Source organism: Ammodytes marinus (genome assembly GCF_949987685.1).
Source record: "Ammodytes marinus genome assembly, chromosome: 11".
Lineage (NCBI taxonomy): Eukaryota > Metazoa > Chordata > Actinopteri > Uranoscopiformes > Ammodytidae > Ammodytes > Ammodytes marinus.
In genome coordinates this window covers 25,185,378-25,211,429 of record NC_137215.1, presented here as the reverse complement: position 1 = coordinate 25,211,429, position 26,052 = coordinate 25,185,378, and the positions used below count along the sequence as shown (strand labels likewise).

The window sequence follows — 26,052 nt, the reverse complement described above, 5'->3', positions numbered from 1 at the left end:
CACCGCTCGGTGTTTTCCTGCCGGCGGTGGAAGTGATTTGGAAAGAATGCAGTGGAAAAGGGAGGAGTCGACGAGGCCCGTTAAACCAGCGGGGTCGGGCCGAAAATGAAAGCACTAAGCTAACGAGGGCGGATGCTAATTGAAGAGCCTCCCAGCGTGGTGTCACTAAAACACACACAGACACACATTCACGTCATTCCCAGCTACAGTATGTATACACACACGTACTGTACAGTGAAACAAGAGACACCTTTTCACATGGAATACATACATACTTTGTGTGCGGAATATTAGCAGATTTCTAAAATCTTACTTGAAGCACTAGTGTTCCCGTTATCAGATCATCATTGTATGAGACTGGCTATTCCCAACGTGATCGAGGTGGGGGGTCGGCCTGTGTTTATAGCAGCACACTACCACAACCCAGCTGTTTTACCTTGGTTAGCCGTCATATTCCCAGAATGTGACTTCAAAGCATTAACAATGGTGACAAGACAGATTTGAGAAGCGGGTGGCAGCGGATTTTCGAAGAACTCTGTCAGATGTGCACAGCTACTGACAAATAAAACCATACAGTGGAGGGAGCATTTATGAACAAATATATTTTTAGTTCTTAATCTGACGTAAAAATAGTGGATTAGAACCACACACACTGCACAGGATTTTTTTTTTTTCATGTAGACTATAATATTTGGACCATCTCTCTCCTAATAGAGATTTCCATTCAGTGCTCAGTTGCCACCACATTTGAAAACTCATTAGCTAAAAAAAGAATTAATTAAGTATATCTGGGGATTTAGATTAACAATAAGGTCATATTTGATCCATTATCAAATAAATAAGTAGTGAATGAACTGCATGATAGCCATAACATTAGAAATAGACAACAACACAGACCTGTCAAAAGGCTAACACCAGTCCAACGCAGGCTACATGCTCCTGTATATGAGGAGGCAGCAGCAGGCGGATGACAGTCAGCTTTGTGTGGCCGTGTTAAGTACGTGAGGATCTCACCTGTTCCTCTGTGATGAGCCCTAGATGTGTGTTGTTGGACGTGTCATTGGTGTAGTGTATAGGGAGGCTCTGACACAGCTGGCCAAGCAGCATGGCCACTTCCTTCATGCTCCGCCAGCAGCACACCAGCACCATCTGGGCTGTCACCCTGTAGCCCTCACCACCTGCAGCCGACACACACACACACACACACACACACACACACACACACACACACACACACACACACACACACACACACACGACAAAAGTGACATGGGAAAAGTTTGGTCCCATTTTGGTTAATAACTTTAATAACTAAGACTAAAAGAAAGATTTTTCTTATTAAGTAATGTACCATGTTTGACGCTTTGTATAAAGTGGGAACCACAATTATTCCATCCCAAGTCACACAATTTGCCTGCTTTTGTTGTTTGTGCTGGCCCACAGATACCACACACAACCAAAAACACGCACACCATGCACAGGGCCATGTCATTCTCCTCGTCACTGTGAAGTTACAGTAGGTAAACATTGAATAAGGTTCCTAGAAGTATTGCAATGTGTACTAGACGTGTACCACACAAAAAAAAGGTCAAACACTGCCCCCATCAGCACATCACTAGTACTGCACACACACAGGCAGAGATGACCTACTGGTTTCACCTATGGCAAAAATATCAATGATACAACTAGTGCAAGGGTTTTTAAAGTCTGAAACTTTGCCAGTCTAATTATTAGTCGTTGTCTTGGTTGAATTTGGGGGATAATAATCATGCTCTTATTTTGGAACTTGAGGAGCTGTAAACAGGAAGTATCATGTTGCTAGTATAAGGTTGTTATAAATTAATTGCACCGCGGGCTAGAAATTGAGACCTGTTTCTATGGATATAGAGGTAACTATCGCTAGATTACTTTGATACTGAAGAAAAGTTAAACATGTGAGGATTCTGCAGACAGGTTTTACATCTATAAAAAGGAGCATCTTCTTAATGTGGCGATGTTTTTTTTTAATGCAAATCAGAAAATGAATCTATAACTATGAATATCATGTCTGTTGGTTCAGATATGACTGAGTTATTGGGGGCGCTCCGGTGGCGTAGTGGATAGAGCGCGTACCATATTGGCTCCGGCCTTCGTTGCAGAGGTCGCGGGTTCGAATCCGACCCGTGGACCTTTACTGCATGTCATCCCCCTCTCTCTCTCTCTCTCTGTCTCCCCATTTCAACTCTGTACTATCTAATAAAGCTTGAAAATGCCAAAAAAATCTTTAAAAAACAATATATATATATATGACTGAGTTATGAGAAGAAAGAGTAGGATTTTCTGCTGCTAGGACCAATGAGGGGCTAAGTGTATGTATCACAATCACTGCTGTAACTCTAAAGACTACATTGAAGTCAGTGGGCAAACTAGAATCAGAATCAGAATTAGAATGACACTTCACGCTGAGCAATACATCTGAACTAGAGTAACACTGGACCCATTCATGAGGCATTGGCATTTTCTCTGTAATGTTGAAAACTCACCTTTGTCCCGTGTGGGTGCGTGTGTGGACTGTGTCTGATCCTCTCCCTGGTGTGTGTCCAGCTCTCTGGCGTCTGTGAAGAAGTCATTGGTGTCTCTGGGCTGGATCTCCTGCAGGATCTTCTGTAGACCTTCTGACGTCTCTGTGCACGCACACGCGCACACACACACACACACACACTATTCTCAGTATGTTCTCCACGTATGTTTCTGTCTGCTAAAAGTATAGTTCAGTCCTAGAAATGATGTCTTAATATTAATAATAAAATATCCTTCTACTAAACTCCATCTTTATCCATCTACTAATACACAGTGATCCATTGTTCTCCCAGGTTTCCATGCACAGTGTGGAGGACCTTTGGCTCACTGCTGTTTTTCCAGAAAATTCAGTTCTTGGACACAAACATAAAACTATAATTTAATTCTATTTACAATGGGCCTCACGCAAGAGTGACTGGCACGAAACAGACTTGTTTCTTCGCTGCCACGTACAAAGGGGGATTTAAGAGAACTGATGTGTGTGTTCACCATCAGCTTGGCTCAGTGTCTCCTGTTAGAATTGTCTGCAGCCTTTCTTTTAATAGTGTTTGACAGTTGTTTAAGACTGTGTGTTGTTTGTATGTATTGCTGGAAAAAATTGTATGCTGTGCTCTTGGCCAGGTCTTTCATTAAAAAAAAAAAGATTTTGATCCAAACTTTTGTCTTTGTTTTGAAAAAGGAAAATGTTTCATTTCCATATTTTGGAGTGACAATAAAAATCGGAGTAATTGGGGCACCCCAGGAGCTTAACTGGCAGAGTCCATACCATCAAGGCCAAGTCCTTGATGCAGTGGGGCGGGGGTTCGAGTCCAGTCCCCCCCACCCTTTGCTGCATGGCTTACCCCTCTCTACCCCATTTCCTATCCATCTCTATCTAATAAGTATAACACATTATGTTAATAAAAATAAGAGTAATTCCAGTAAATACTTAGGGAGGTTGGAGGTAATCCATTACCCTATGATCAAATCTCTCCTATTAATGAACAGGAGGCCTTCCTGTTCAAATTTACAAAAATATTCAAACATTTTGCATTTTAAGGTCTATTTTCATGGTGTAGTGTCCAAAAAAACATTTTATATCTCAGTGCCATTGCTGAATCTCCTCTTTTCAGCCTCTGTCTAAAACCCTACGTTTTACCTGCCAGTTAGATTCAGGGGCATCTGGTGGTGTGCTTATCACAGGTGACGTCATAAGGGGAGAAAAAATAATCGGACAGGGGTTTTTGGACAGAGGTTTTCAGAAAAGCGGAGTTGGCTATTTACCTGATTCAGTATCCATGGGGATGAGTCCTTCTGGGGAGGAGCTCTGGACTACAGGGGAGACCACGTCAGACATCCTGTAGCACGTAGCCATCAGATCTGACACCAGACCTCTCCACTGGCAAGTCTGACTCAGGCTCCTACACACACACACACACACACACACAGTAAGTGAGCATATAGCTAAGGTTGTGGCATACATTATGTTGTACTCTGGGAACGTGAAGAGAACTTGTTCTGCCAACAGCAAAGCAATACAGTACATGCAAATGATGGATATTGGATGTGCAGTGTTGTTGTGATTGTTGTGCTCACTCAGTGTGTAGCTGCTGCAGCACAGCGGTGATGCAGTGGGCTCTGCCGTACAGAGGATAGGAGGCTGCTGCCTGCAGGAGAGATGACTCAGCCTTGGACACCTCCAACTGCAGACAGCTCAGCAAGAACTGGACCACTGAGGACAGAGCAACCAGCAAACCCTTGAGATATTTAAACATTGATTCCATCTAGGGCTGGGTATCGTTCAAACATTTTCAATACAGATACATTGACTTAGATACTGGTTCCTGAACAATAGAATATATGAACAAAAAGGAACAAAATGGAAACAATACAATGAATCAGTGCAAATAGTTTTTCAGTGCAAAGGGAAAAGGTGCAGTTAGGCTCTCTGATAGCCATGTTGTAACCGAATAGGGCTCTCACTTTTTATTCGAAATTTGAATATTCTTTCGAAGGTGGGGTGATAAATTCATATTCAAACTGTAATTTGCCGTTTAATATATGTGTTGCAGTATCATAAGCATATAAGACCATTTAAAGTAGTTCCCCTTGTGATCCAGCAGAGGGCGCTTTCTAACTTTCCTATCAGTTTGACCTGTTGTATACCAGCAAACCAAGCTAATGTCAATCTGTTGCTTTGCCACCAAAATGGACAATAGTGAGCAGTGCCGTCCTGGACAATTACCAACAAATATGAGCAGCAGCGTGTGGGAGTATTTTGGGTCAACGGGGTTTGGGTTGGTATTGAACAACAAGAAATGTTTTGATACTGGATGCTATGGAGGCATTTTCTGACAGTGCCAACAAAAAGTATTGAATTTCAATACCCAGCCCCTAGTGCTAACACATCATATATATTCATATATTTACTAGGGCTATGGCCTCTGTATCTTACCAGCCATTGTGTTGAGCTCCAGGAGGAGTGTCTCAGAGGCCTGGGACTGTGGGGAGTGAAGCTGGAGATGGAGGCCTTGCTCCTGGGCACAGAGCAGCAGAGCCTGGCTCAGGTGTGGCTGGTGCAGCAGCAGGCTGAGCAGGTGGGCTGCTGACACACTGTCAAAAGGCTTGGTGCTGCTACTGAGCTCCAGGGCAGCCTGCAGGACACAGCACATTCTCTCCGGCACCTGACAGCACGGAACCAAGAGGAGTTAGTAAAAACAACAACTTCAAAATACGACTACTGGTCAGTTCACTGAGAGATGCATCTAATCAAAGGTTTAGTTTTTACACAGCAATGTAAACTATAGATTTTAAAACATTTAAAAAAAACTTCTAAATCACAGAACAAAAAAACACATTTGACCATTTTGATTTAGGTGCAGTGACTGAACTTGCTTCATAGTTACCTGTAGTCCCACAGCAGATGGTGGCAGTTGCCGCAGTAACGTGGAGGCCAGTTGTTTGACTTCCAGGAAGTTGTTGGAAAGAGTGTGGAGGACGTTCTCAGCGTGGGCGGGGCTGACCACCTCACCCAGAGCAAACACATCAGGCCCTGAGGGAAACACACACTGTACAGTGAGCCAGCTGGAGCATCAGGTTGTTAGCACAGTACAGAGGCTGCCAGGAATGATTAGACTGCTGCTTCAGCTAGAACAGAGACCACAGGTAGCACTGAAGGACACTTCAACTCCTCTGAGCGTAAGCAACATTTAGATTTCTGTCTTAATGACCACATGATTACACATGTAATTGTTAATGCACTGCATTGTCTGCTGGTTGCTGTGTGTGTGTGTGTGTGTGTGTGTGTGTGTGTGTGTGTGTGTGTGTGTGTGTGTGTGTGTGTGTGTGTGTGTGTGTGTGTGTGTGTGTCGGCTTGAGATTGAAAGTGAGCACAAGACAATTTTAACGGGTTGACCAGCGTTTAAAAAAAACATGCGTCTTCATGCTAATTCTGTTGTGAAAAAGGGATTATTGTCTGAAAAAGCAGTTAGTGAGAGTGGGCAAACGTGTTAGACAGCAGTGATTGTAAAGTGTATATACATCTGCTACAAGTGTACCTGTGCTGAAGCTGAAGAACTGGCCCAGGAGACACAGCAGTTGGAGGGACATGAGACATTTAGAGAAGGACGCTCCAGGGAGCAACACCTCCAGCAGCCTCACACACAGCCAGCGCAGGAACTCCTGCATCACATACAAGCACGCAATTAGCCTTTAAGATCATTTGTATTGAAACAGACCTCTGCTACTGTGTGTGTGTGTGAGAGAGAGAGAGAGAGAGAGAGAGAGAGAGAGAGAGAGAGAGAGAGAGAGAGAGAGAGAGAGAGAGAGAGAGAGAGAGAGAGAGAGAGAGAGAGAGAGAGAGTGTGAGAGTGTGAGTGTGAGTGTGTGTGTGTGCGTGTGTGCGTGCGTTATACCTTGTACAGATGTAGTGTGTGTTGGTCTGTGTCTCTCTGCTCCTGGTCTCTCTCCTGGATCAGTCTCTTCTGCAGCAGCACAGTGCTGTCCTTCACTCTACACAGCAACTGGATGGAGAACAGAGGATGTCATGAGAAGCTGGAGCTCTATGCCATAATCATCAACATTTTAACAAAAAAGGTGTCATTTTATCTGTAATGAATCTAGAATAAATGAATGTTTCAATTAAATTACAGAAGAAAAATAACTTTCCATGATATTAAATTGTCTTGTTTACATACATACCATTTAAAAACAGTGAGAAAATAAAATCCATAGCTTAACTTCTTCAAACACAGCGAGACAATGTTAGGTATAAAATGGCTGACCTTCTTCAGCAGGCTGACGGTCTGTTGTCTGACGCCCGGGGACTGACTGTTGAGGTTAGGAAGCAGGAAGTGGCGGATCAGGTCCATTTCATGTGAGCCCACAGCTTCAGTGCTGCGGTGGCTGTCACACACCAAGCCCAGAGCATCCATCCTCACCTGGGTTTAATGACACCATCAATATACAGTATGCCACACAAAGTGAATGTAAAGCTTGAAATACTGTATCAAGGGGGTATTCAAAGATACTCACTTGATCATGTTTGTGTATGAGAGCGTGTTGGAGAAGGGTGAGAGGCACCAGTCCTCCCCACAGACTCTCCACTGAACAAGGGACCACGCCCTGGGCCCGGGCTGCACGCAGACACGTCATGAGAGCTCCCAGGGCTCCTCTGCTGCCTGAAGGACCTAGTGAGGAGAGGGAGACACAGCCATAGAGTTCATAGACTGCTTCAACAGTTTGGAAGGTTTTGAAGGCTAGATGAGGCAGGCGAATAGGAATAGATGTTGTATAAAGCCAGAGTTAACATTTTGATTTCATTTTTTCAATATATAAGTTTCCAAAGTATTTGGATACAGCCTTTTTTCAATCATTTCATAAATAAATAAAATACTAGTATGTATACAGGTCTTAAAAATGTTGGTATTGTGGTACTGCTAATGAGCTGTGCATTGTCCCTGTCAAAGAAACAAATAAAAAGGCATTTTCAGCATGTTTTTCAATAAGAAAATGTATCATAAATCAGACAATAACAACAGATGAATAAATCCTATTGGTATAACCTTCAGAATGGCGCTAAGAATGATAAAGGAAAGTTTAGTTGATTTAAGTGCTTTAGAAGTTAGTTTTATTTTAAAAAAACACCTAAATGTACATTGCTTTACCTACAGTCAGTCCTGTCATAAAATAAAAGCTTTGTGAAGTTGACGGTGCATTAACATGTAGTTGGCGTATCATGAGTATAACCAGAAGGAAAGAGAGAAAATAGTTGATGTATGTGATGCGAATGTGTTGTCTGTGTGTATTTGTGTCCTCCTTACCGGTGCTGCATGGCGGTGTGTCCTGCAGGGCCTGCACCATGTGAGCCAGGCTGGAGGGGCTGCAGCGGAGCAGCTTGGGCAGAAAGTAGTCCAAGATGTAGGTGGTCTGGTCCAGTCTGGCCCGGCACAGCACCTGTAGCAGGGGGGTGACCCACGTCTGGTGCCAGAGCTCCATCCACTTCTCTGTGGCTGTCGTCTCCTCCTTCTCCTCTGCCTCACTGGACAGCTCTTCCTTGTGACTGATGAAGAGCCTCTCCAGGAGGTCGCTGGCATAGGGAGCCAGGTTCTGGTCCCCCATCAGACCCAGGAGACATGAAGGCAGCTGGGGCCGGATGTCCAGCAGGTACCCGGCCCCGTACAGCTCCACCAGGCAGCTCAGGGAGCCGTACTTCCCCCGCATGTGCCACTCCAGGCCCAGCAGGCTTTGGGTGAGCTCTGTGATGGAACAGGGGGTGTGTATAGCAAAGCATTATGTTATAACAACGGCATTGTGTAAAGAAACTTTAACATGTAATAAAATGTTACTTGATCATGTAAATAACACCCGCATTATGTAATATCTGACACATATTACATATTGCTTTTAGGCTGTTTATTACACACTGCGACTTCTATCTGTAACATGGAACGGTATTCATAAGATATATATTGACAATCACCTAATAAAGCTATTGAGGAAAGAACAGGTGTATTTTTCCATAAAAATATTGATTGACTAAACACTGAAATCCAATATAAAAAGAGGTGTGTGCTGTCCATTTCTAATTTTGTGGATTCTTAGATCACATCATTTTCAAGCACATTTTACACCTCGAAAATACACGTTTTTAAAATCAGGCATTTTCCCAAACGTTCTCCTCTCTGTACGGACCCTGGATGTAGGGGTCCTTGGTGGGGTCAGAGGTGGAGGGGTTGGCGTGCTGATGGAGGAGGAGAAGGTCGCGGAAGAGGGAGCGTGTCTGGTGGCGCACCCCGTCCAGCGGGTGCTCCCAGTGGGAGTAGATGTGCTCCAGCAGGTAGCGCTGCAGCTCTGAGCCTCCCCTGAGGGAGAGCTGGAGGCTGGGAGGACAGGGGGGAGGCTGGGCCTGCAGGCAGTCCAGAGCAGCACTGCTCCACAGGGTCAGCACACGGGCCACCACCATGGCTGTAGTCGACTCCTTTATACTACAGGCAAAGAAAAGCATTATATAATTTTTTTATTATTATTAGGAAGTCCACATTATATCACATCCACTGACAGGACAAATGGATATACAATAATTTACAACACGGCTGTACAAAGCTAAGAGTATAGGATTAGTAAAAAAAAAAAAAGCTTCTTGCACCAAAGGCAATGTCCCTCAGTCGTATGTTCATTCTCATTTTCTATCCAATTATTTATTGTCCTGGTTGTATCATCCAATGCATAGATATTTTTCATATTAGTTTTTTTCTGTTGCAGCTTTGGGCAGCAGCAGAATGCTTTGTTTTAACGGTTACATTATATTGTTGTCTTTCTCCTACGTTGGAAGGACTCCAGGCCACTAGAGGAGTCAGTATTGAGAGGAGATGAGAGTAGCAGACCGACCTGACATCCAGATCCAGCAGTGTGTTAGGGACCAGCAGCAGCAGCTGCTCCCACTGTGGCCCACAGAGGGCGCTCTTCCAGCTCAACATGGCCAGAGCCCCGTGACACAGATACAGAGAGACACCCGGCGGGCGAGCACTGCTACACAGACCAGAGCACCTCTGCTTCAGCCAAGGAGGGGCCGAGTCGAAGCCCTGCGCTGAGCTACGCAGCAGACTGCACACCTGACACACACACAGACACACAGACAGACAGACACACACACACACACACACACACACACACACACACACACACACACAGACACACAGACACAGACACACAGACAGCAGCAGCAGTTTAGAAGAGAATGACCAAAACATTTCAAGAGAAAGAACACAGGTCTTTGCAAGAAGTATTTCAGGCTATTGTACTTTTATATCCAAATGTGATCCTCGTACATTCAATTGTATGTTTGAATGAACTGTTACTTTGAAATTCTCTTTGTGACCCAAAACAGTTTCAAAAACCTGCAGACAGGAAGTATTTCTTGTTACAACTTTGTATTGTATAGAATGTTGCCCAAATTCAAAGTGTTCATGGTGTACCATTGTGTAACTGCCTAACATTGCACTGTGACATATCCACTCTACTAGAGCTGTTTATCGATTTACAACATAGAGAACATGAATCCGCTTTCTATTTTATAAAATGATCAGTTACTCGTTTCAGTAATTTCTCAAGCAAAATGCCAAACATTTTCTGATTCCAGCGTCTCAGCTATTAGGGATTGCTGCTTGTATTTATCATATAGTATATTTAAAAGAAATAGGTTATGGTTTGGAACTGTCGCTCAGAAAAGTCTAAAAAAATGTATGCACTCGACAGAATAAAAAAAATTAAAAATTAAACTTACCACAGAAGCCACTTCATCCCCACAAGCCACGACACACCTGATGAGTAACACCACAGCCATGCCCGCTGTACTCTGCACTGACTGGATGAACTCCTCTACATACCAAAACAAAAAGTCATTTAGTCAACAAGCGCTATACAGCATTGCCCATTCCTCCCACCTTTAAAAGACTATAACACAAAAAACTTCTATAAGGTTTGGATTTATGCTTGAGATGTTTTTTTTTAATTCGAGAATTTAATTAACAGTAAAAGGCTGTGCTAATAAATTTGCAAAAAAAATGGGATTCTTTTATAACTTATTTAAATTCTTTATCAACCCTGGCCCAAGACTGAACCCCCCCTCTTTTTATTTATTTTTATACTTTCTTTTAACTGTTTATTTGTTATTTTGTTTTTTTTTCATGTATATTTCTACACATTTCTGTATGAAAGCCTATTATTTTTTTTTAATGATGTATTTTGATTCCATTTGAACTTAGAGACAGTTGTTCCTTGTGTTTGTTCTTGTCGTCTATAAAAATTATAAAATCCAATAAATAAATAAATGAAAAAAAAAAAAACTCTTTCTTCCCCATTCTGTTGCTCGGTTTCAACCTCAGTAAATTGTCCCGTCCAGGTCTACATGCCTAAATGCATTGAGTTGCTGACATGTGATTGGCTGACTAATTATATGTGTTAACAAGAAAATTAAACGCTGTACCTAATAAAGTGGCCAGTGAGTGTATATGCTAGGCGTTTCAACATTGCCCACTCATATCCCTTACCATCAGTGAGGATGTGTGTGTAGCAGCTCAGGAGTTTGCTGAGTGTGTCCTCCAGCCCGCCGCAGTCACCCTGTCCAGCCTGCAGGGCGGCGCTGACACTCTCCTGAGATCTCTGGAGCACCAGCATGGACGTCTTGACCGCAGCCAGGCAGCAGAACATGAGCTGGGCCTGGGCAATGTGACGGCCTGCTAGACCGCTGGCACCACAGCAGGGGGCGACAGAGACACACACAGGGATCAACTACAAGCTGCATTGGACTGGAGTACCACAGAGATCATGAAAGCATTACAAAAAAAACACACTTCAACCAAACAGGGTCTGCGTTCCAATCCCCATCGTTTCATGCTATTTAGTATGATAGAAAAAGACTTAGGAAGTCCCAGATTATGTGGTCAGATGCAGCATGCTGAAAAATACTCAGATGCAGTTTTTAACTTTTAGTGTGGAAACGTTTGGAAATCAGCATTCTTTTGCCTATTCTGACCCACAATACACTTCACAACGGAAGTGACGTCACATCAATGGAGCCTCAAACAACCAGCAATGTGACGGATGTATAAGCAAGAGGCAAGTTTAAGGCGTGATGCCTATGAACAAATAGATAAGTAAAAGTATGTCCCAATTGTATGCCTATTGCATGCTAAATAACTACTTTTTATGGTCAGCTGTAGTACGTTGAATAGTAAAAAGTATCCAATTTGGAACGCAGAGAGGTTCTTGCAGATGGGACTTTATGGCAAAAAGGAAAAAGGAAAAATTGCTCCTACTTTGATTTAAAAATGGAAACTGTGATGCAATTGAACTAAGTTTATGGCAATAATACAAGATATTAATTTTTAATGTGGAATACTCAGACACATTTAAATGCCATGTTTAAATCTTAGTACAAAACAGGTAGGAAAGGGAAGACATGCAGAAATACTGAAGACAGAATACCGTTTTACCTGTTCTGGTGAAGGTATTCATTCAATCCCTTGTGAAGGAACTGCAACACTACACAGAGGAGAAGACAGTCAACAAGAGGCTTTGCTAAAAATGAAATTGTTTGTGTAAAGTTTTTATGAACAAATAAGTTGGACCCTTACCTTCAGGCAGAAGTTTGTTAATGCATCTCTCACCTGGAGGATTTTGGAAAGGTAGTTATACATCTTAAGTACAGGATAATAAGATTTGTCCCACAATTTCAGTCATCAAAAGAAGAATACATCTCCATAGGAGCAAAGGAAAACGACCCACTCACCGAGAGCAAAGCCATCCAGACAGGCAGTGATGGTGTCCACCATGTGTGAATATTTGTCTGGAGTTGCCTTGGACAGACAGTCGGACAGGCAGGCAGACAAACTGTTGACAGCACGCTCTTGTAGCCAGGCTGGTACTGAACCTAAGGCACTGAGGAAAGCAACACAGAGACATTTCAATGATCACGGGTCCCGTTCAGAAAACATCCAAAAGGCTAAATGTAGCTAGGCTAACCCTATATGGCGGATTTTTATTTTGTTAACTTTTGTGAATTATTTTATTTACATGTAATGTGTTACTGTTCATAATAAATGGATGAAAGTGGCACAACTCTCAGGTGAAATATATTTTGTTTTAAATACTCGTATATTTGTTCCTAACTTTTTTTCAGTCGGTCGTTATGATTTCTACTGTAGACAATCTTTTTGAAGATATTTTTTGCGTGGGGTGTTTTTCACCTTTATTGGATAGATTTAAGCACAGTGTTGAAAATGGGGAGAGAGAGGGGTGGAAGACATGCAGTAAACAGCCCAGGCCGGAGTCTAACCCTGGTCCGCTGCAAAACGGACTTTTGTCCTTAATGATATGCACTCTATTGGGTAGTCACCATGGCGCCCTAATGTGCACAATCTAATGACATTTACATGAACGGCTAATTGTCTAGAAGAATGTTAACGTTAAAGGGCCACTTAAACGTTTTAACCTTACAGTTTACATTGTGCTTGGTTTTCTCAGTGTTTTCTTGCTTATAGATGAGTCGAAATTAAAACTACCATTTTAACATATGGTATTTATCTATCGATCAAATATATATTTGTATAAGATAAGGTATCCAAAAAGCTTCAAAGGTTTGGTAAATAAAGCATTGTGTCCTGGAGAACAGCTGTGTGACGTGATTACATTGTAATGGACACCCACACTGAACTGCACCGCACTGTGCCTCCACACAAGCAGGACATTCAAAGCTAAATATATGCAGTGTACCTGGCTATGGCTCGTCGGAGGGGGTTCTTGGCCTGCAGGGAGGTATAGACCAGGGACAGGGTGTGGAGACAGGCCTCCAGAAGCGCTCCATCACACTCTTCTTCACTCAGCTCCTCTAGCTGGGACCCTGCCTGGTACAGTACACACATACACCATGGTCATCCACTGTATAGTAGCTAGCTAGCACCCCATCCACAGAGGTTATTTAATGATGAATACATAATGCACATGATGAACACAATGCATATGATTCAACAACCTTTTGAACAAGCTGGATCTGTTTGACCGGCTCTGTCAGCTCCAGACAGGACTGCAGGGTCTGGGCTACCTGCCTGGCTCCATCTTCTCCTCCATCCACAGAGAGGGAGGCTAGGAGAGAGAGAGAGAGAGAGAGAGAGAGAGAGAGAGAGAGAGAGCACAAATTACCAGACATGTAATATATATAACATAGTAGTAGAGTCAAGGGAATACACACACACCTGGAGTGGGAGTTCTCTGAGCTCTAAATAACTTTTGGTAAGTACCAGCAAGATGACATGACACGTGTTTGTTTTTTGATAACCACAGATAGTGTGCTCATCAGCAGTGTGTCCCCATTACCTATTAGTGCGTTCAGTTTGTCCTCATCCAGAGCCACAGCCACTACTTTGGCTGTCTTCTTCTTTACCACCATGGCTCCGCCCTGTGTGAGGAGCACCCATAGTTTTCAATACAGAATAACATTGAAAGTCAACATTACCTATTAAAAATGGTTTTGACACATTTCATTCACAAACCCAGTCTCTGTTTCGTTGTACATTAGCTTATTAATTCTGCTAGGTCTAATGTTAGCCAAACACTGCTAGCTGTCTGGCACATGACTACGTCCCAAAAATGAAAGGGCGAGACAGACACAGCAAACACTGAAACAATAAAACAGCGAAAGGCTCACAGAGTGCCGATAGGCTTTATGAAAAAAGTAAATAAGTTAAATATCAATAGCCTTCACCTCAATTCAGCATGTGGTTTACTTGCAGCTTCTCTGCTTCAGCTGGAAGCTGTTCCTAGCATCAAGCTAGAGGAAAAAAAACTTAATTTCCGTCATTTATTTTTCAGAATAAAACAGACTTGCAAACACCTCTTGTCTAGTTTGTTTTAGTTTTTGATATTCTTTATTCAATTGTATAAAGAAAATGGATTATGTTGGGTCAAACATGTGTTTAATAGAATCATACAACTTTACGTTTGAAGCATAGATAATATATAAAGGTTTGAAGCCACAATTATTTAGATTCCTGTTTCGTTCTCGCGAGCTTGACACACCAACGCTCCATGCGCATGCTGCACACGTGCAACGTCACTTCCGACCAATTGTTGCAGACCTCCCTCAGACCAGAAGCTCAGAAGCTGGCCTGTCCATAAAATAGCGCTCCTGCTTCTTATTGGTGAATACTGTACGTCAATCAAATACAGACTTAGCGGTCCCGCAGCGCAGAGAAACGCCCACCTGGTGTGTGATTGGACACGCATTGTGAAATCACGCCCTGTGAATCCAGCCCGTGTCCAGCTCCTGTCTGCGAGCTGGAATCAAGTCCACTGGGAAAGAGAGAAATTCACCGTTTTTCACTCATGAATTGGGATTTTCATACACGGGAATGAAATGACATTTACAGACGCTGGAGTCAACATGGCGTGAAGTCCCTCATAAAGTTTCTGTCCGTCAATTAGTGTCAAAGGTAAGTCGAGAAACTTTGATGAAAATTGCTGTTTCTTTTTTAATTGAATAGGAATCGACACTGTTTTAGCTAATGGTCTTTTTATAGTACGAATGGATCAAATGGTGTTTTCCATTCACTTGTTTCTCAGTTGGCCGTTACTTTGTAGGCCTAGTGCAGTGATGCGAATTTAGTAAAAGACATTCAATAATGTGAATACAAAGGTCTCTACTGTTTTGCCATTACTCATAAAGTCACTGTTCTGAAGCAGAGAAAGTGTTGCTGTTCGTGTTCATGTTTTTTTCTTTATATTATTATATAGCGCAGCCTATTTATAAATTCAGCTTTTAGAGTAATAGGTTGTTTTGGTAGGCATAATATTCACGTGAAATTACAGAAAATAAAAAAAACACTTTTACGCTCTAATGTATTTTAGCTTAGTCCATACAAACTAAATTAGACCAAACACACACTATTTAAAGTACCACATATAGATAAGTTTGGCTCACTTTTGGCTTTTTTTTTTTAAGTCTGTATAATTATATATATATTTGTTCTTTATGAATGAGGTCTGAGATAGCAATTTAAAACACCTTGTTATAGCCATTAACTCAGTGTTAAGTTAATTAGTTCATTTGCCAGTAAGTATTATCAGCACCACTCTTCATTTGAAATTCCTACACAGTGAGTAATGGTGGGGGGGGGGGGGGGGGGGGGGGGTATTATACTGCTCTTAATGGCTTACTGCATCACTAGTCCAGACCCAAACACAGGGACCCACTACTCACATACAGCCAGTGCTGCCCCTGTGTCTCTTTTACACTGACGCTGCCTCTACTCAAACGGAAGTCAGAGAGAAAGATAATCACAGAGGGAGACAAAAAGAAAGTCAGAGTCAGGGTTCAGGGGTTAGATAGCCCTTCAATGTTTTCCACCAACCACATCCTATTTATCAGCCTTGTGGAATGATGCTTGGGGGGCGACAGAGAATGATAGATAGATATATTTCCATACAATCTTATTAAATTCTCCAAAACATGTACTTACAAGGAAATCTGAGGGAATTAACTCCTCAGAAGACCATGTGAAACGGTTAAAAGTTGCTTCTTCCCATGGGAAATAAAAAAATAACAAATTTATATTAGTTATTTTAGTGATTGTCTTGGTTTAAATTAAAGGCTTTGTTCAACTTTAACTGGCTGTGAAGGGGCTGGTTCTACAGATAATTCACAATAGCGCCTCACAATTCACAGCAAATAACAGCATATTGAAAATTATCCTATAGGAATTTTTAAGTATTGGTTGACAAATTATCTTAAAACATCTTTGTGGTCCTCTTTTGAAAATGGCTGTACAATTTTAAAAACAGTTATGGATTTGGTATCAAAAATAATGGCATGTTTTTATTATGTTCATAGGCCTTACCCTCACGCAATATAAATCCATTGCCCTTATTTATGCTGTTTTGTTTTGTGGGATACTCTGTTTTTTATGCTTGCCTTCGTCAGTGTTTACCACAGCAAACAGGCAACAGAAATAAGTCTGCGGAAAAGGCAGTTTATGGCCCTTCCTCCTCCACACATGTTTGCAGTCTCTTTGTATTGAGGCCATGGGGCTGGTAATGAGAGGTTATTACTTGGAAGAGAAAACCCAGGCTTTTCTATCCTCCTCCTCCTATTGCTGTTGTTTGCTGCTGCTCTCCTCCATCAGATATCTCTCTCTCTCTCTCTCTTTCTCTCTCTCTCTCTCTCTCTCTCTTTCTCTCGCTGGAAAACATTATGCCAGTCCAACTGTGTTTTGGAGAAATATTGGTGTTGTTCAGTTTGGCCAGGCGTAGAGAAACGCCCCCTGCCCACACTGGTCCAGCTGGGTTCTACTCTGGAATATTTTTCAGGTGCCGGCTGGTGGCAAAACAAATTGCACAACAAGCCCTCTGTCTGGTTGTTTTTGTGTTTTTTTTTAGTTGTTGTTTGTGCGTATGTGGGTTAGAGACATTTAGGGAGAGATTTAGTTAGAAGATGGTGATTGGACTAGTTCCAAAAAAATCTGTTTTTAACTCTTGCCAAATATGGCGTGCCATTACCAACCTATCAGAGGAGGCTGGGATTTTTGGAAGGCGGGGCTTAAAGCGGCTCTAAAACAGAGTGTTTCAGACAGAGGTGAAAAAGATGAGATTCAGCAATGGCACCGTGAGGAATATAATGGCTACTTCTTGCAGGTATAAAATATGGAAGTATGCAAGGATCCTCGTGAGTTTTAGTGGTGTTGGCAGATGTTTTTCAACCTGACATGAATACAATTATGAGGATTTCTCAATACCTGGACATTTTATTGTGTAAAATGTTGAATTTGAAGACATAAAGGTGTTAAATAGAGAACTAGTGAAGCACTTATGGTCTGAACTGCATCAGCAACCCTTTCCTGCTGCTCAGTACTGTATGTCTCAAATCTGTCTGTTTCTACACTATTTCAGACGGACTTAAGGAACGACATTTTGTTTTTGATGTATGAAAGTATACACCAAAAAATACAATAAAGAACCTTGCAACTAATGCCTTGTTATTATGTACAGTACATGCTCTCGGTCTCATGTTGTGTGTTCGTTTGTGTGTGTGTGTGTGTGTGTGTGTGTGTGTGTGTGTGTGTGTGTGTGTGTGTGTGTGTGTGTGTGTGTGTGTGTGTGTGTGTGTGTGTGTGTGTGTGTGTGTGCGTGCGTGTGTGTGTGTGTGTTCCACAGGTGGAGTCAGTATGGCTGAAGGGGAGGAGGCCATGAGCCAGGAGGACTGGAAGGAGAAGTGTATGGTCCTGGAGGCTCTGCTCATGAAGTTCAGAGTGCAGATCATCAAGATACGAGAGCTCACCTCCGACAAGGTGGGTCCAGGAAAACATCAACATTACCCCATTCTGTAAAGATCTGTTGTTATCTGCAGTGTAGGATTCCTATGGTGGTACGGTTTGCATCTTGTCTGAGTGAGGGACAGTGTGTGAAGTTACTATACAGCCGAGAGGGTTTTTTCTACAGTCAGTGTATGTACAGAAAGGATATTTTTCCATGTAAGAGAAATCAACCTCACTTCTCCAACTTCTGTCGTCTCTTCGGGAGACAGATGTGAGAAGGAGGACGAAATTACAAATCTGGGACATCCTCGCTCCCTCCAGCGTCAGACAACTGTCCTATTTATTAATACTTGTATGAAAGAATGCGTTATGAAAGCAAAACTTAAGTCCTCCAAGAAACAACTGCTTTTTCCTGTGTGTCTCTCCTTAATCCCAGGCAGATTCCATGTATTTGGCCTCCGAGGTATGAAATAGTTCTGAAGCAGGCGGACCAAATGAAAAGCAGAAGGGCTTCAGGCTGAGATCCATTGATACGGTGTTATGGGGAGAACAGGGTGGTGGCACTATCGCATGAGCTTTGATCGTCTCCAGTCAGGGCCACCTACACAAAGTTAAACTTTTGGCCACGTTGCTTCTAGTATGTAGGTGAACCCTGGGAAGAGTTGGGCGCTGAATCAAAGACCATTTAAAAAAACCATATGGTCCTCATAAATACAGGAGGACATCCACTCTCAGACAGAGCGTTGTGGGTGAAGAGAGCAGTGGCGTCCCTCCCATGCTTTGGCTGGCGCTGGCTGGGCCCGGCCCTCGAACTGTATAGCTCAGTGGCCTAGATCTGAAGCCCAGCTCTCCAGGGAGGCTGATTAGAGCTCTAATGTAAACAGCAGTCTGACCACAGGGCTCTGCCGCCACGCACTGCATGATGGGAAGAGCGGCCCAGCTCCAGTCAATTACAGAGTCCAAGTCAAGCTCAGCCGGACAGCAAAACAAACTCCCCGGGACACTTTGGCAGACAGACTGGCTTCGCTTGGCTTTTTTTTTAGCAGCAGCTCACGTAGGCCAGCAGCTCACGTGAAAGTCTCTCCGATGCATAGTCCTGTCATTATCCATCCCATGTGACTGCTTGATATGTCAACATCCTCAAATACATCATTAAAATCAGAACAATGCACCAATATGTTTTTTCGAGAAGCCTCTTCACATTTATAATGGTCCATAATTAACCTCAGATTCAGTTTCCTCTCTGTCCTTCAGTTGTGTTTACTCAAGTTTAGTTCAGTACTTTAGAGTTAAGCTGCCGTTTTAATTAAAAGGTGGTCTCATGTTAGTTTAGAAAAGGCCCATAGCCTGTGTCAGACTGTAATATTATGTGCTCAGTGTGTTTGTTGTAAAGCAGATGAAGAATAGCAGTAATCCTTTTCCTCTCCACTGATTTAGTTCCCAGGGATCCAGGGTTCAGCCAGAGTTCAGGCGTATTTTCCTTGTGAATCCAGCTGATAAAAATAGTAACACATGAGGACCACAGATATTAATACCTTTTATTTATGATCGATTCCATTCCATTTATACAAGGTTTCAGTCAACTTGCCAGGAGATTAGTTGGGTAGTATTTTAAAAGCATAAATTCCTGCAGTAAACCCAAACTTGTTCATATTCATCTGTGAGGTTTTCTGTCCCACTGCAGCGATCAGAAGTACTGTAACATTGTAACATGCAGTTATTTCTTAGAACGCCTCTAGAAGCCTGGTCTAAAATAGTAACAAAAAAAATGCTTTTTACTGTCTAGACCGTTTGACAGGACTGTGTGGGAGTGGCCGTATCAAACGGTATCCATGGCAACAGTCATTGTTTTCATAGAATGTGCCGGGCATAGAGCTGCCGTGATTGGTTAAAAAAATAAACGTATTGTGTCATAAGAACCAGAGCATAGCCCGCCCTATCTAAACCAAGTTTATCAAACTGAAATGACGATATCTTTAATTTGTGATGATCAATATGCCTCACTCTTTTCAGATGCTTTCTATCACACAACCAACTCCCCAAATGACATACAGTAGTTAGAAGGATGTTGTGGATGTGGTTTAACAGGGGGCTTTATGGTTTGGGTTCATTGAAGACTGAGCCGTCACCTAGCGCTCCCTGACCCTCCCCGATAGCCATGAGCTCATGGTGTTAACATCCAGACCCCCCGCTGATGTTTTCCTCTCCACTGTGGCTCCCAGCGGCCGGGCCACAGCTTGTTGTTTTAAAGCCGTGCGGGGGCGCATGGACGTCAGCGCAAAATCCCCCTCCTATCTCACTATGGAGGGAGGATCATGAACGCAGGAACAAGTCATTCTGACTGGGGGATAGACACTCTGTTGTCTGGGGCCCTCCACTGCTGAACAAAACTCTGTGTTACTACTGATGCTGTATAGGACCATAGCTCAGGCCATACAGGCTTGAACGCTGTTTACACATTTTTAATACAGAAGGCTCTCACATTCACAAAACATTTAACACATGCAACAAAATCTGATATTTCCTTCAAATAACACAACATGTTGTCAAATCAATATATTCCTTTGTTCAATCTTTACACAGCGGACAATCAAATACTAACTACAGCCATCCATTATATTCTTTTATCCATATATAATGATTTACTAAAGACAACCAACCTTACAGCCCTATGCACCTGCACTGAATACACTTTTTAGAAATGTCATGTTGAAATATATTTTTTAAAGAGACATTTTCCCAGAAAGGGTTGAAATAGAAAAAAATAAAAATAAATGACAAACCTCCGTTGCTTGTAGCTGAATGAACATTTGTGAATCAGATTCACGATAATGCAAATAATTTATTTTAGCTGTAAATAGATGTTTTGCTTTTGTTCAACACAGTCCAGCCAGTTATATTATACATACAGTAAGTGTGTCTAGGCAATCAAAACATACTGATAATATGAGTGTACATAGATCAAGAAACATCCTGCAGCATCATTTGAGAAAGTTGTATTAAATGGCAAGCTTGTAAAATCAACTAAATGTCCGTATTTTCAAAGCAATGACCTTATTAGAGCCATTATCTTGATGTAGTAACAACAGACCATGTTTCTTCAGCCAATAAGCATCCTTCTAGAGTCATTTGCCTTTGAAATGGATCAAATATAGATATATATGATTGACCTAATTGAACATACTGAAAGAATAACATTTGCATTAGAATCAGGTGAAGTGATCTTATCCAACTGGGCGATTCCATGCCTTATAGGGCAATGCAATGTAATACATGTGATGACTTGTTTTGATGGAATCCATTGAGGTTTCTTTAAAATGAGCACACTCTATATGTTTGCTTTGAGAATCTTTCCAGTACCAAGAATATACTTTAGGCTATTTGTTTTAGTTTTGAATTGTAACGGTAATGAAACTGTCTGATCGGGTTGAGTGTAAAGGAATGAGCATGTGTCCTTGGCAAGTTGCTGAAGTCCTAGAAAGCCTGAGAGAGAGTGGACGGAGAGACTGAGAGGAAGAAATAGAAAGAGAAAAAAATTGTGACTTGTGTAAAGATTGAGCTGCCCAGGGGAGGAAATACCCAGTTTAGTAAACAGTCTGTGTGTGTTTCTGTTTCTGTGTGTGTGTGTGTGTGTGTGTGTGTGTGTGTGTGTGTGTGTGTGTGTGTGTGTGTGTGTGTGTGTGTGTGTGTGTGTGTGTGTGTGTGTGTGTGTGTGTGTGTGTGTGTGTGTGTGTGTGTGTGTGTGTGTGTGTGTGTGTGTGTGTGTGTGTGTGAGAGTTTTACAAGTTGTGGCAGTCAGTCTGTGTGCAGGTCAAGTCAAATGATTTCTGAAGCCGTTTTTTTAAAGTCATAGATTTTTGCACAAAAGTGAAACCCGGCGTGGTGTGCGTGGGCGCAGCTATTTGGGGAGGGACGTTAGTTTTGGCCAGCGGGGCCTCCAGCTGTAACAGTAGGCTTACACATCCCGTAATGGAGACAAAGAGGCCATGTGTGTTACATTTTCTCCCCCCCCCCCCCATCAACCAAACATGCACACTGATCATATGTAATCTCATCATGTAGAATTTACTATATCTGTATTTTGAATAAGAAAAAATTCAAATGACAAAGAAAATGTTTTCTCCTGTATATAGGCCTATCTTTTAACTTTTTTTTAAAGGCCACATAAGTTCAGAAAAGTAGGAAGTCTTAACTAAAGTCGTAATTCTACGAGAGAGAAAGTCTAAAACTGGCTGACAGGCCTTTAACTACGACTTGTCAAAATATCCAAACTTTTCTTCTCCCAAAATACACTTTATCCTGGTAACATCTGGAGTGTAAGACTGTTTTCTTGTAAAATAACGTCTTTTCCCCGTTATGTTATGATTTGTGTTCTCATAATATTAATATATATTATATATTATTAATATAAGGCCTTATTCTCATATTATTGTCCCATGACTTGTTTTCTTGTCAATTTACAGCTTTTTTCTTGTGAGGTATTTTTTATTTTATGTTTTCCAACATGACCCCGCCATATAAAGTAGCTTTAAACTGTATTTTTTTCTTCTTTCTACTCAAACATAAACTGTGCATTTGTTGGGGACTATTTTCAGATGTGTATTTATACACATTCTGTTAATGTGAATATTAACAACAGCAGGATGGTGTATAGTGCTCAGGCGTACAATATACTACAATGCAGTTCGATAAGGAAAGAACATGCCACCAACTGCAATATTGTGGATCGTTGTTGTGTTAGTAACATAGCAGTAAGATATATCAGACATTAGATGCACACACTTGATACTTAATATAAGCTCTATCAATTAGTTGTTGATTTTGATATTTTCAAATGATGTCACTGAACATATACACATACAGTATATTTTGAAGAAAAATCTTCGACACATTTTCTCACTCTATGATACACACAAACACACACTTTCTGTATGTTCTGCCTCACTACACACAAACATCTATTAAAGGTTTTCATCTCTAGCTGGCAGGTCACCGCCACATTCATACACATACGTAGATGTGTTTGGCTAAACCAAGTTGATTCAGACTTTTTCTTGCCCTCTTTCCTTCACGCGTGTCCATGCGTCATTTACAAATGTTTATGTTTGTGTACGTACAGCCGTGTGCTTCTATGCCTGTCCTGTGTGTGTGAAAGGAGGCTTGTTTGAGAGTTTACCCCGCTAGTTGTCATCCCAAGTTCTTCCAAACATTTTATTGAACATTTCTGACAAACATCAAGTTTTAAGTATGGTTTTAGAGATGTATTGCTGAGCCTATTTGCCTAACTGTATCTATATGCAGGGCTGCCTTTACCTGCCACTAGGCCCTGGGGCTGAGAGGTTTCGTAGGCCCCCCCGGGCGGCGGTCTTACAATACAGATGTGTTAAAGCCATGTTTGTCTACACCACAATATCTCTATTGATGAAATACAAAATCACTTAAGGTAACATGTAAATAACCCCCTCCTGGTCTAATGACTTTTAATAACCAAACACACAAGTTATTGAGGAGACAGCGGTGGGGTCCCAGGACCTTTTAGGGGGGTCCGGGGGCATGCCCCCCCGGAAGAAAAATGTGAACCTTTTTAAAGTAAAATGCATCAATCTGGTGCACTTTGAGAAGAAAACTAAGGCTAAATCAACTGTGTCCTATGTGAGCTATTTTCTGGAATAATTTGGAGACACAGAAATACCAAAAAGCAGAAACAAAAATACAAAGGTTTAAAAAACCCAGTCATTCAGCATTCCAATTTTTTTTAAATAATCCCTTATCCCAAAGCTACGTCTCTCTTTGAATTCTTCGTTTTGCTTTTAATGGCTCAACTCAATATAGGCCCTTAATCTGCGTTGCCCCGAACAATGTTATTTAAACAAAAATAACAAAAATTTACTGGTGAATGATAGGCCCCTTGATCTTCATAGGCCAAAAAATAATGTGATTTTTTTTCCCTTTTTCTTTACTGGTTCATGATAGGCCCCTGTTCTCCGTACGCCCGCCCCCCTACGAAGATTAGGGGCCTATCATGAGCCAGTCAATAATTTATTGTTTTAAATGACAATATTCGGGGCCTTCTTAGATCAGGGGCCTATATTGAGACAGAAAAAAAAAAAAAAAAATAATAATTTTTTTTTTTTTTTTTTTTGAGAGGCCCCTAATCTTCGTAGGCCCTGGGGCTTCAGCCCAGGTAAGCCCGTGCATAAAGGCGGCCCTGTCTATATGTGGCGAACCTATTTGGTATTAAACCTGTGTATGAGTGTAGCTATAGGTAAGCACTGTGGTCCATAGTAGCTTCTGCAGAAAGCTGGCTTTGTGCGCTGGCTGTCTGGCTGTGGAAGGAGTGATGAGGCGGAGGGGCGGTGGATGGAGTTCAGGGGGAGGTTGGCCACAGAGAGCCGCTTGTGGAATTCCAGGAATGGGAGTGAGTGGAGCTGGGAGTCTGGATCTGAGCAGGCCAATTGACTGCAGAGGTGATGGAGCGTTTTTGTTTTTTATTCGGCGGCTGAAGGAGTATAGGGAGTGGTCCTGTGTGTGCGCGCGTGTGTGTGTGTGTGTGTGTGTGTGTGTGTGTGTGTGTGTGTGTGTGTGTGTGTGTGTGTGTGTGTGTGTGTGTGTGTGTGTGTGTGTGTGTGTGTGTGAGTGTGAGTGTGTGTATTTCTGTGTCAGGCTAAGTCACAGGTAATGGGGCTGTAACACTTGGAGTCATATCAAAAATCATGTCAAACCCTGGACCTCTCACACTGGGCATCCCAATTGAACTTCCAGCTGCACAGGATGTTAGACACACGCCCAAGCTTTATTCATCCTATATATATATAACACATACACACTCGCACGCATGGTCTGATACACAGGAGGGTGTGTGTGTGTGTGTGTGTGTGTGTGTGTGTGTGTTGTCTCCACCTCTGGCACATGCCCTGTAATTAACATGCTGTTGTCTGCCAGATGCTATATCTGTTATTGAGAGAGGCACGTGTGGTTAGCCGTTTGTGGTACAGAATAGGATCTATATAGAGAGTGACTATGTGAGTGTGTGTGTGTGTGTGTGTGTGTGTGTGTGTGTGTGTGTGTGTGTGTGTGTGTGTGTGTGTGTGTGTGTGTGTGTGTGTGTGTGTGTGTGTGTGTGTGTGTGTGTGTGTGTGTGTGTGTGTGTGTGAGATATATTAACCTTTTTCATGTCTGCTTTTGATCAGAACCTTAAAGTATGTTCAATTGGCATACATACAGTACTTCCTTTTGAAGTGAAAGTTGTGCGACTGTTGCTGTTTAGTTTGGACAATCAAACATACGTGAAGCAATATTATCTGAATCACTTTAGCACAGGCACTGAAGTATACATTAGGTCACCCCCAAAAATCCCCAAGATTCACCAGACCTGTAAGTACTCAGGTTCCATTGGTATAAACTCAGTCATTTTAAATGTGGACATGTATTGACGTACTCTGGTAAAATCTTGTTAGTAGAAAACAGATTTTTTTTTCCATCACACTGAAATGTCAAGTGGAATTTTGAGGTGACCTTTCTTTTGTGCAGTGGAAACAGTGAGAGTCTCTGGCAGGGTGTGGCTGATTTTTTTTTGGACTGAGCTTGGTCCATTTCTGCTGCTGGGCTGTGGAAGTGTAGAGAATCAGGGGAAAACTGGAGCGCGGCCATGCCAGTCTCCATCCACACACTGCAGCTAAATGCAGCCGTGGCTCTCTGCGGTATATAGCTTACACACTGAACTTTGGTTATTAAAGAGAACAGCAGCTGGCGTTAACTAAATTAGCAGTTGTTGTTTTTTTTACTTCTACATTGAATGTGAGAGAGCCACTGCAGACATAAAGCAGATGGCAACGTTACAGTGCACACTGTATCAACCAAAATACATTGTTTTTGCAATTTACAGGTCTTGAAAAGTTTTTCTAATACATTTATATCATTTTCATAAGTCTTCAAAAGCCTTGTCACTACTGCATTAGAAATTATTATGATGTGTGACAAGGAAATCATTCACTGCAGGCCATGTCGTCCTTATGTGTTTCCCTCATGCTTTTGTGAAAAAGGGTTTTAAAAAGGTCTTGAAGCTTGGTGTAGCTCTCACTGTGCACAGCAGGCTGAAAGAAAATTCAAACACTGTGACATCCAGAAGTTAGCCTCGGTTGGGTCTTAGCTGTGAGAAAAGGCCTGTGACTGATTGATTGGTGAGTTATCATTTCTTGTCTGGTTTCTC

At 42.1% G+C, this 26,052-nt stretch overlaps 2 protein-coding genes across 2 annotated transcripts in view; one reads left to right on the top strand and one right to left on the bottom strand.

Annotated features, from left to right (window-relative positions):
• The window catches only part of thada (THADA armadillo repeat containing), a 107,518-nt gene extending 93,158 nt beyond the window's left edge, over positions 1-14,360 (bottom strand). The window contains exons 1-22 of the mRNA XM_080036353.1: positions 14,300-14,360; positions 13,912-13,993; positions 13,571-13,680; positions 13,312-13,442; positions 12,329-12,477; positions 12,174-12,206; positions 12,033-12,081; positions 11,088-11,284; positions 10,322-10,416; positions 9,427-9,650; positions 8,731-9,023; positions 7,860-8,294; positions 7,072-7,226; positions 6,822-6,977; positions 6,453-6,560; positions 6,096-6,219; positions 5,445-5,590; positions 4,994-5,222; positions 4,135-4,270; positions 3,823-3,959; positions 2,523-2,663; positions 1,015-1,178 (exon numbers count right to left, since the gene is read on the bottom strand). Coding sequence (XP_079892479.1) covers positions 1,015-1,178; positions 2,523-2,663; positions 3,823-3,959; positions 4,135-4,270; positions 4,994-5,222; positions 5,445-5,590; positions 6,096-6,219; positions 6,453-6,560; positions 6,822-6,977; positions 7,072-7,226; positions 7,860-8,294; positions 8,731-9,023; positions 9,427-9,650; positions 10,322-10,416; positions 11,088-11,284; positions 12,033-12,081; positions 12,174-12,206; positions 12,329-12,477; positions 13,312-13,442; positions 13,571-13,680; positions 13,912-13,984 — 3,285 coding nt within the window. The 5' untranslated portion in view covers positions 13,985-13,993; positions 14,300-14,360. The remainder of the gene's footprint in view (positions 1-1,014; positions 1,179-2,522; positions 2,664-3,822; positions 3,960-4,134; positions 4,271-4,993; positions 5,223-5,444; positions 5,591-6,095; positions 6,220-6,452; positions 6,561-6,821; positions 6,978-7,071; positions 7,227-7,859; positions 8,295-8,730; positions 9,024-9,426; positions 9,651-10,321; positions 10,417-11,087; positions 11,285-12,032; positions 12,082-12,173; positions 12,207-12,328; positions 12,478-13,311; positions 13,443-13,570; positions 13,681-13,911; positions 13,994-14,299) is intronic.
• A 536-nt stretch (positions 14,361-14,896) lies between these two features.
• Positions 14,897-26,052, top strand: part of plekhh2 (pleckstrin homology domain containing, family H (with MyTH4 domain) member 2) — a 33,765-nt gene continuing 22,609 nt past the window's right edge. Inside the window, exons 1-2 of the mRNA XM_080036335.1 lie at positions 14,897-15,026; positions 17,743-17,876. Of these exons, the coding sequence (XP_079892461.1) occupies positions 17,754-17,876 (123 nt within the window). The 5' untranslated portion in view covers positions 14,897-15,026; positions 17,743-17,753. The remainder of the gene's footprint in view (positions 15,027-17,742; positions 17,877-26,052) is intronic.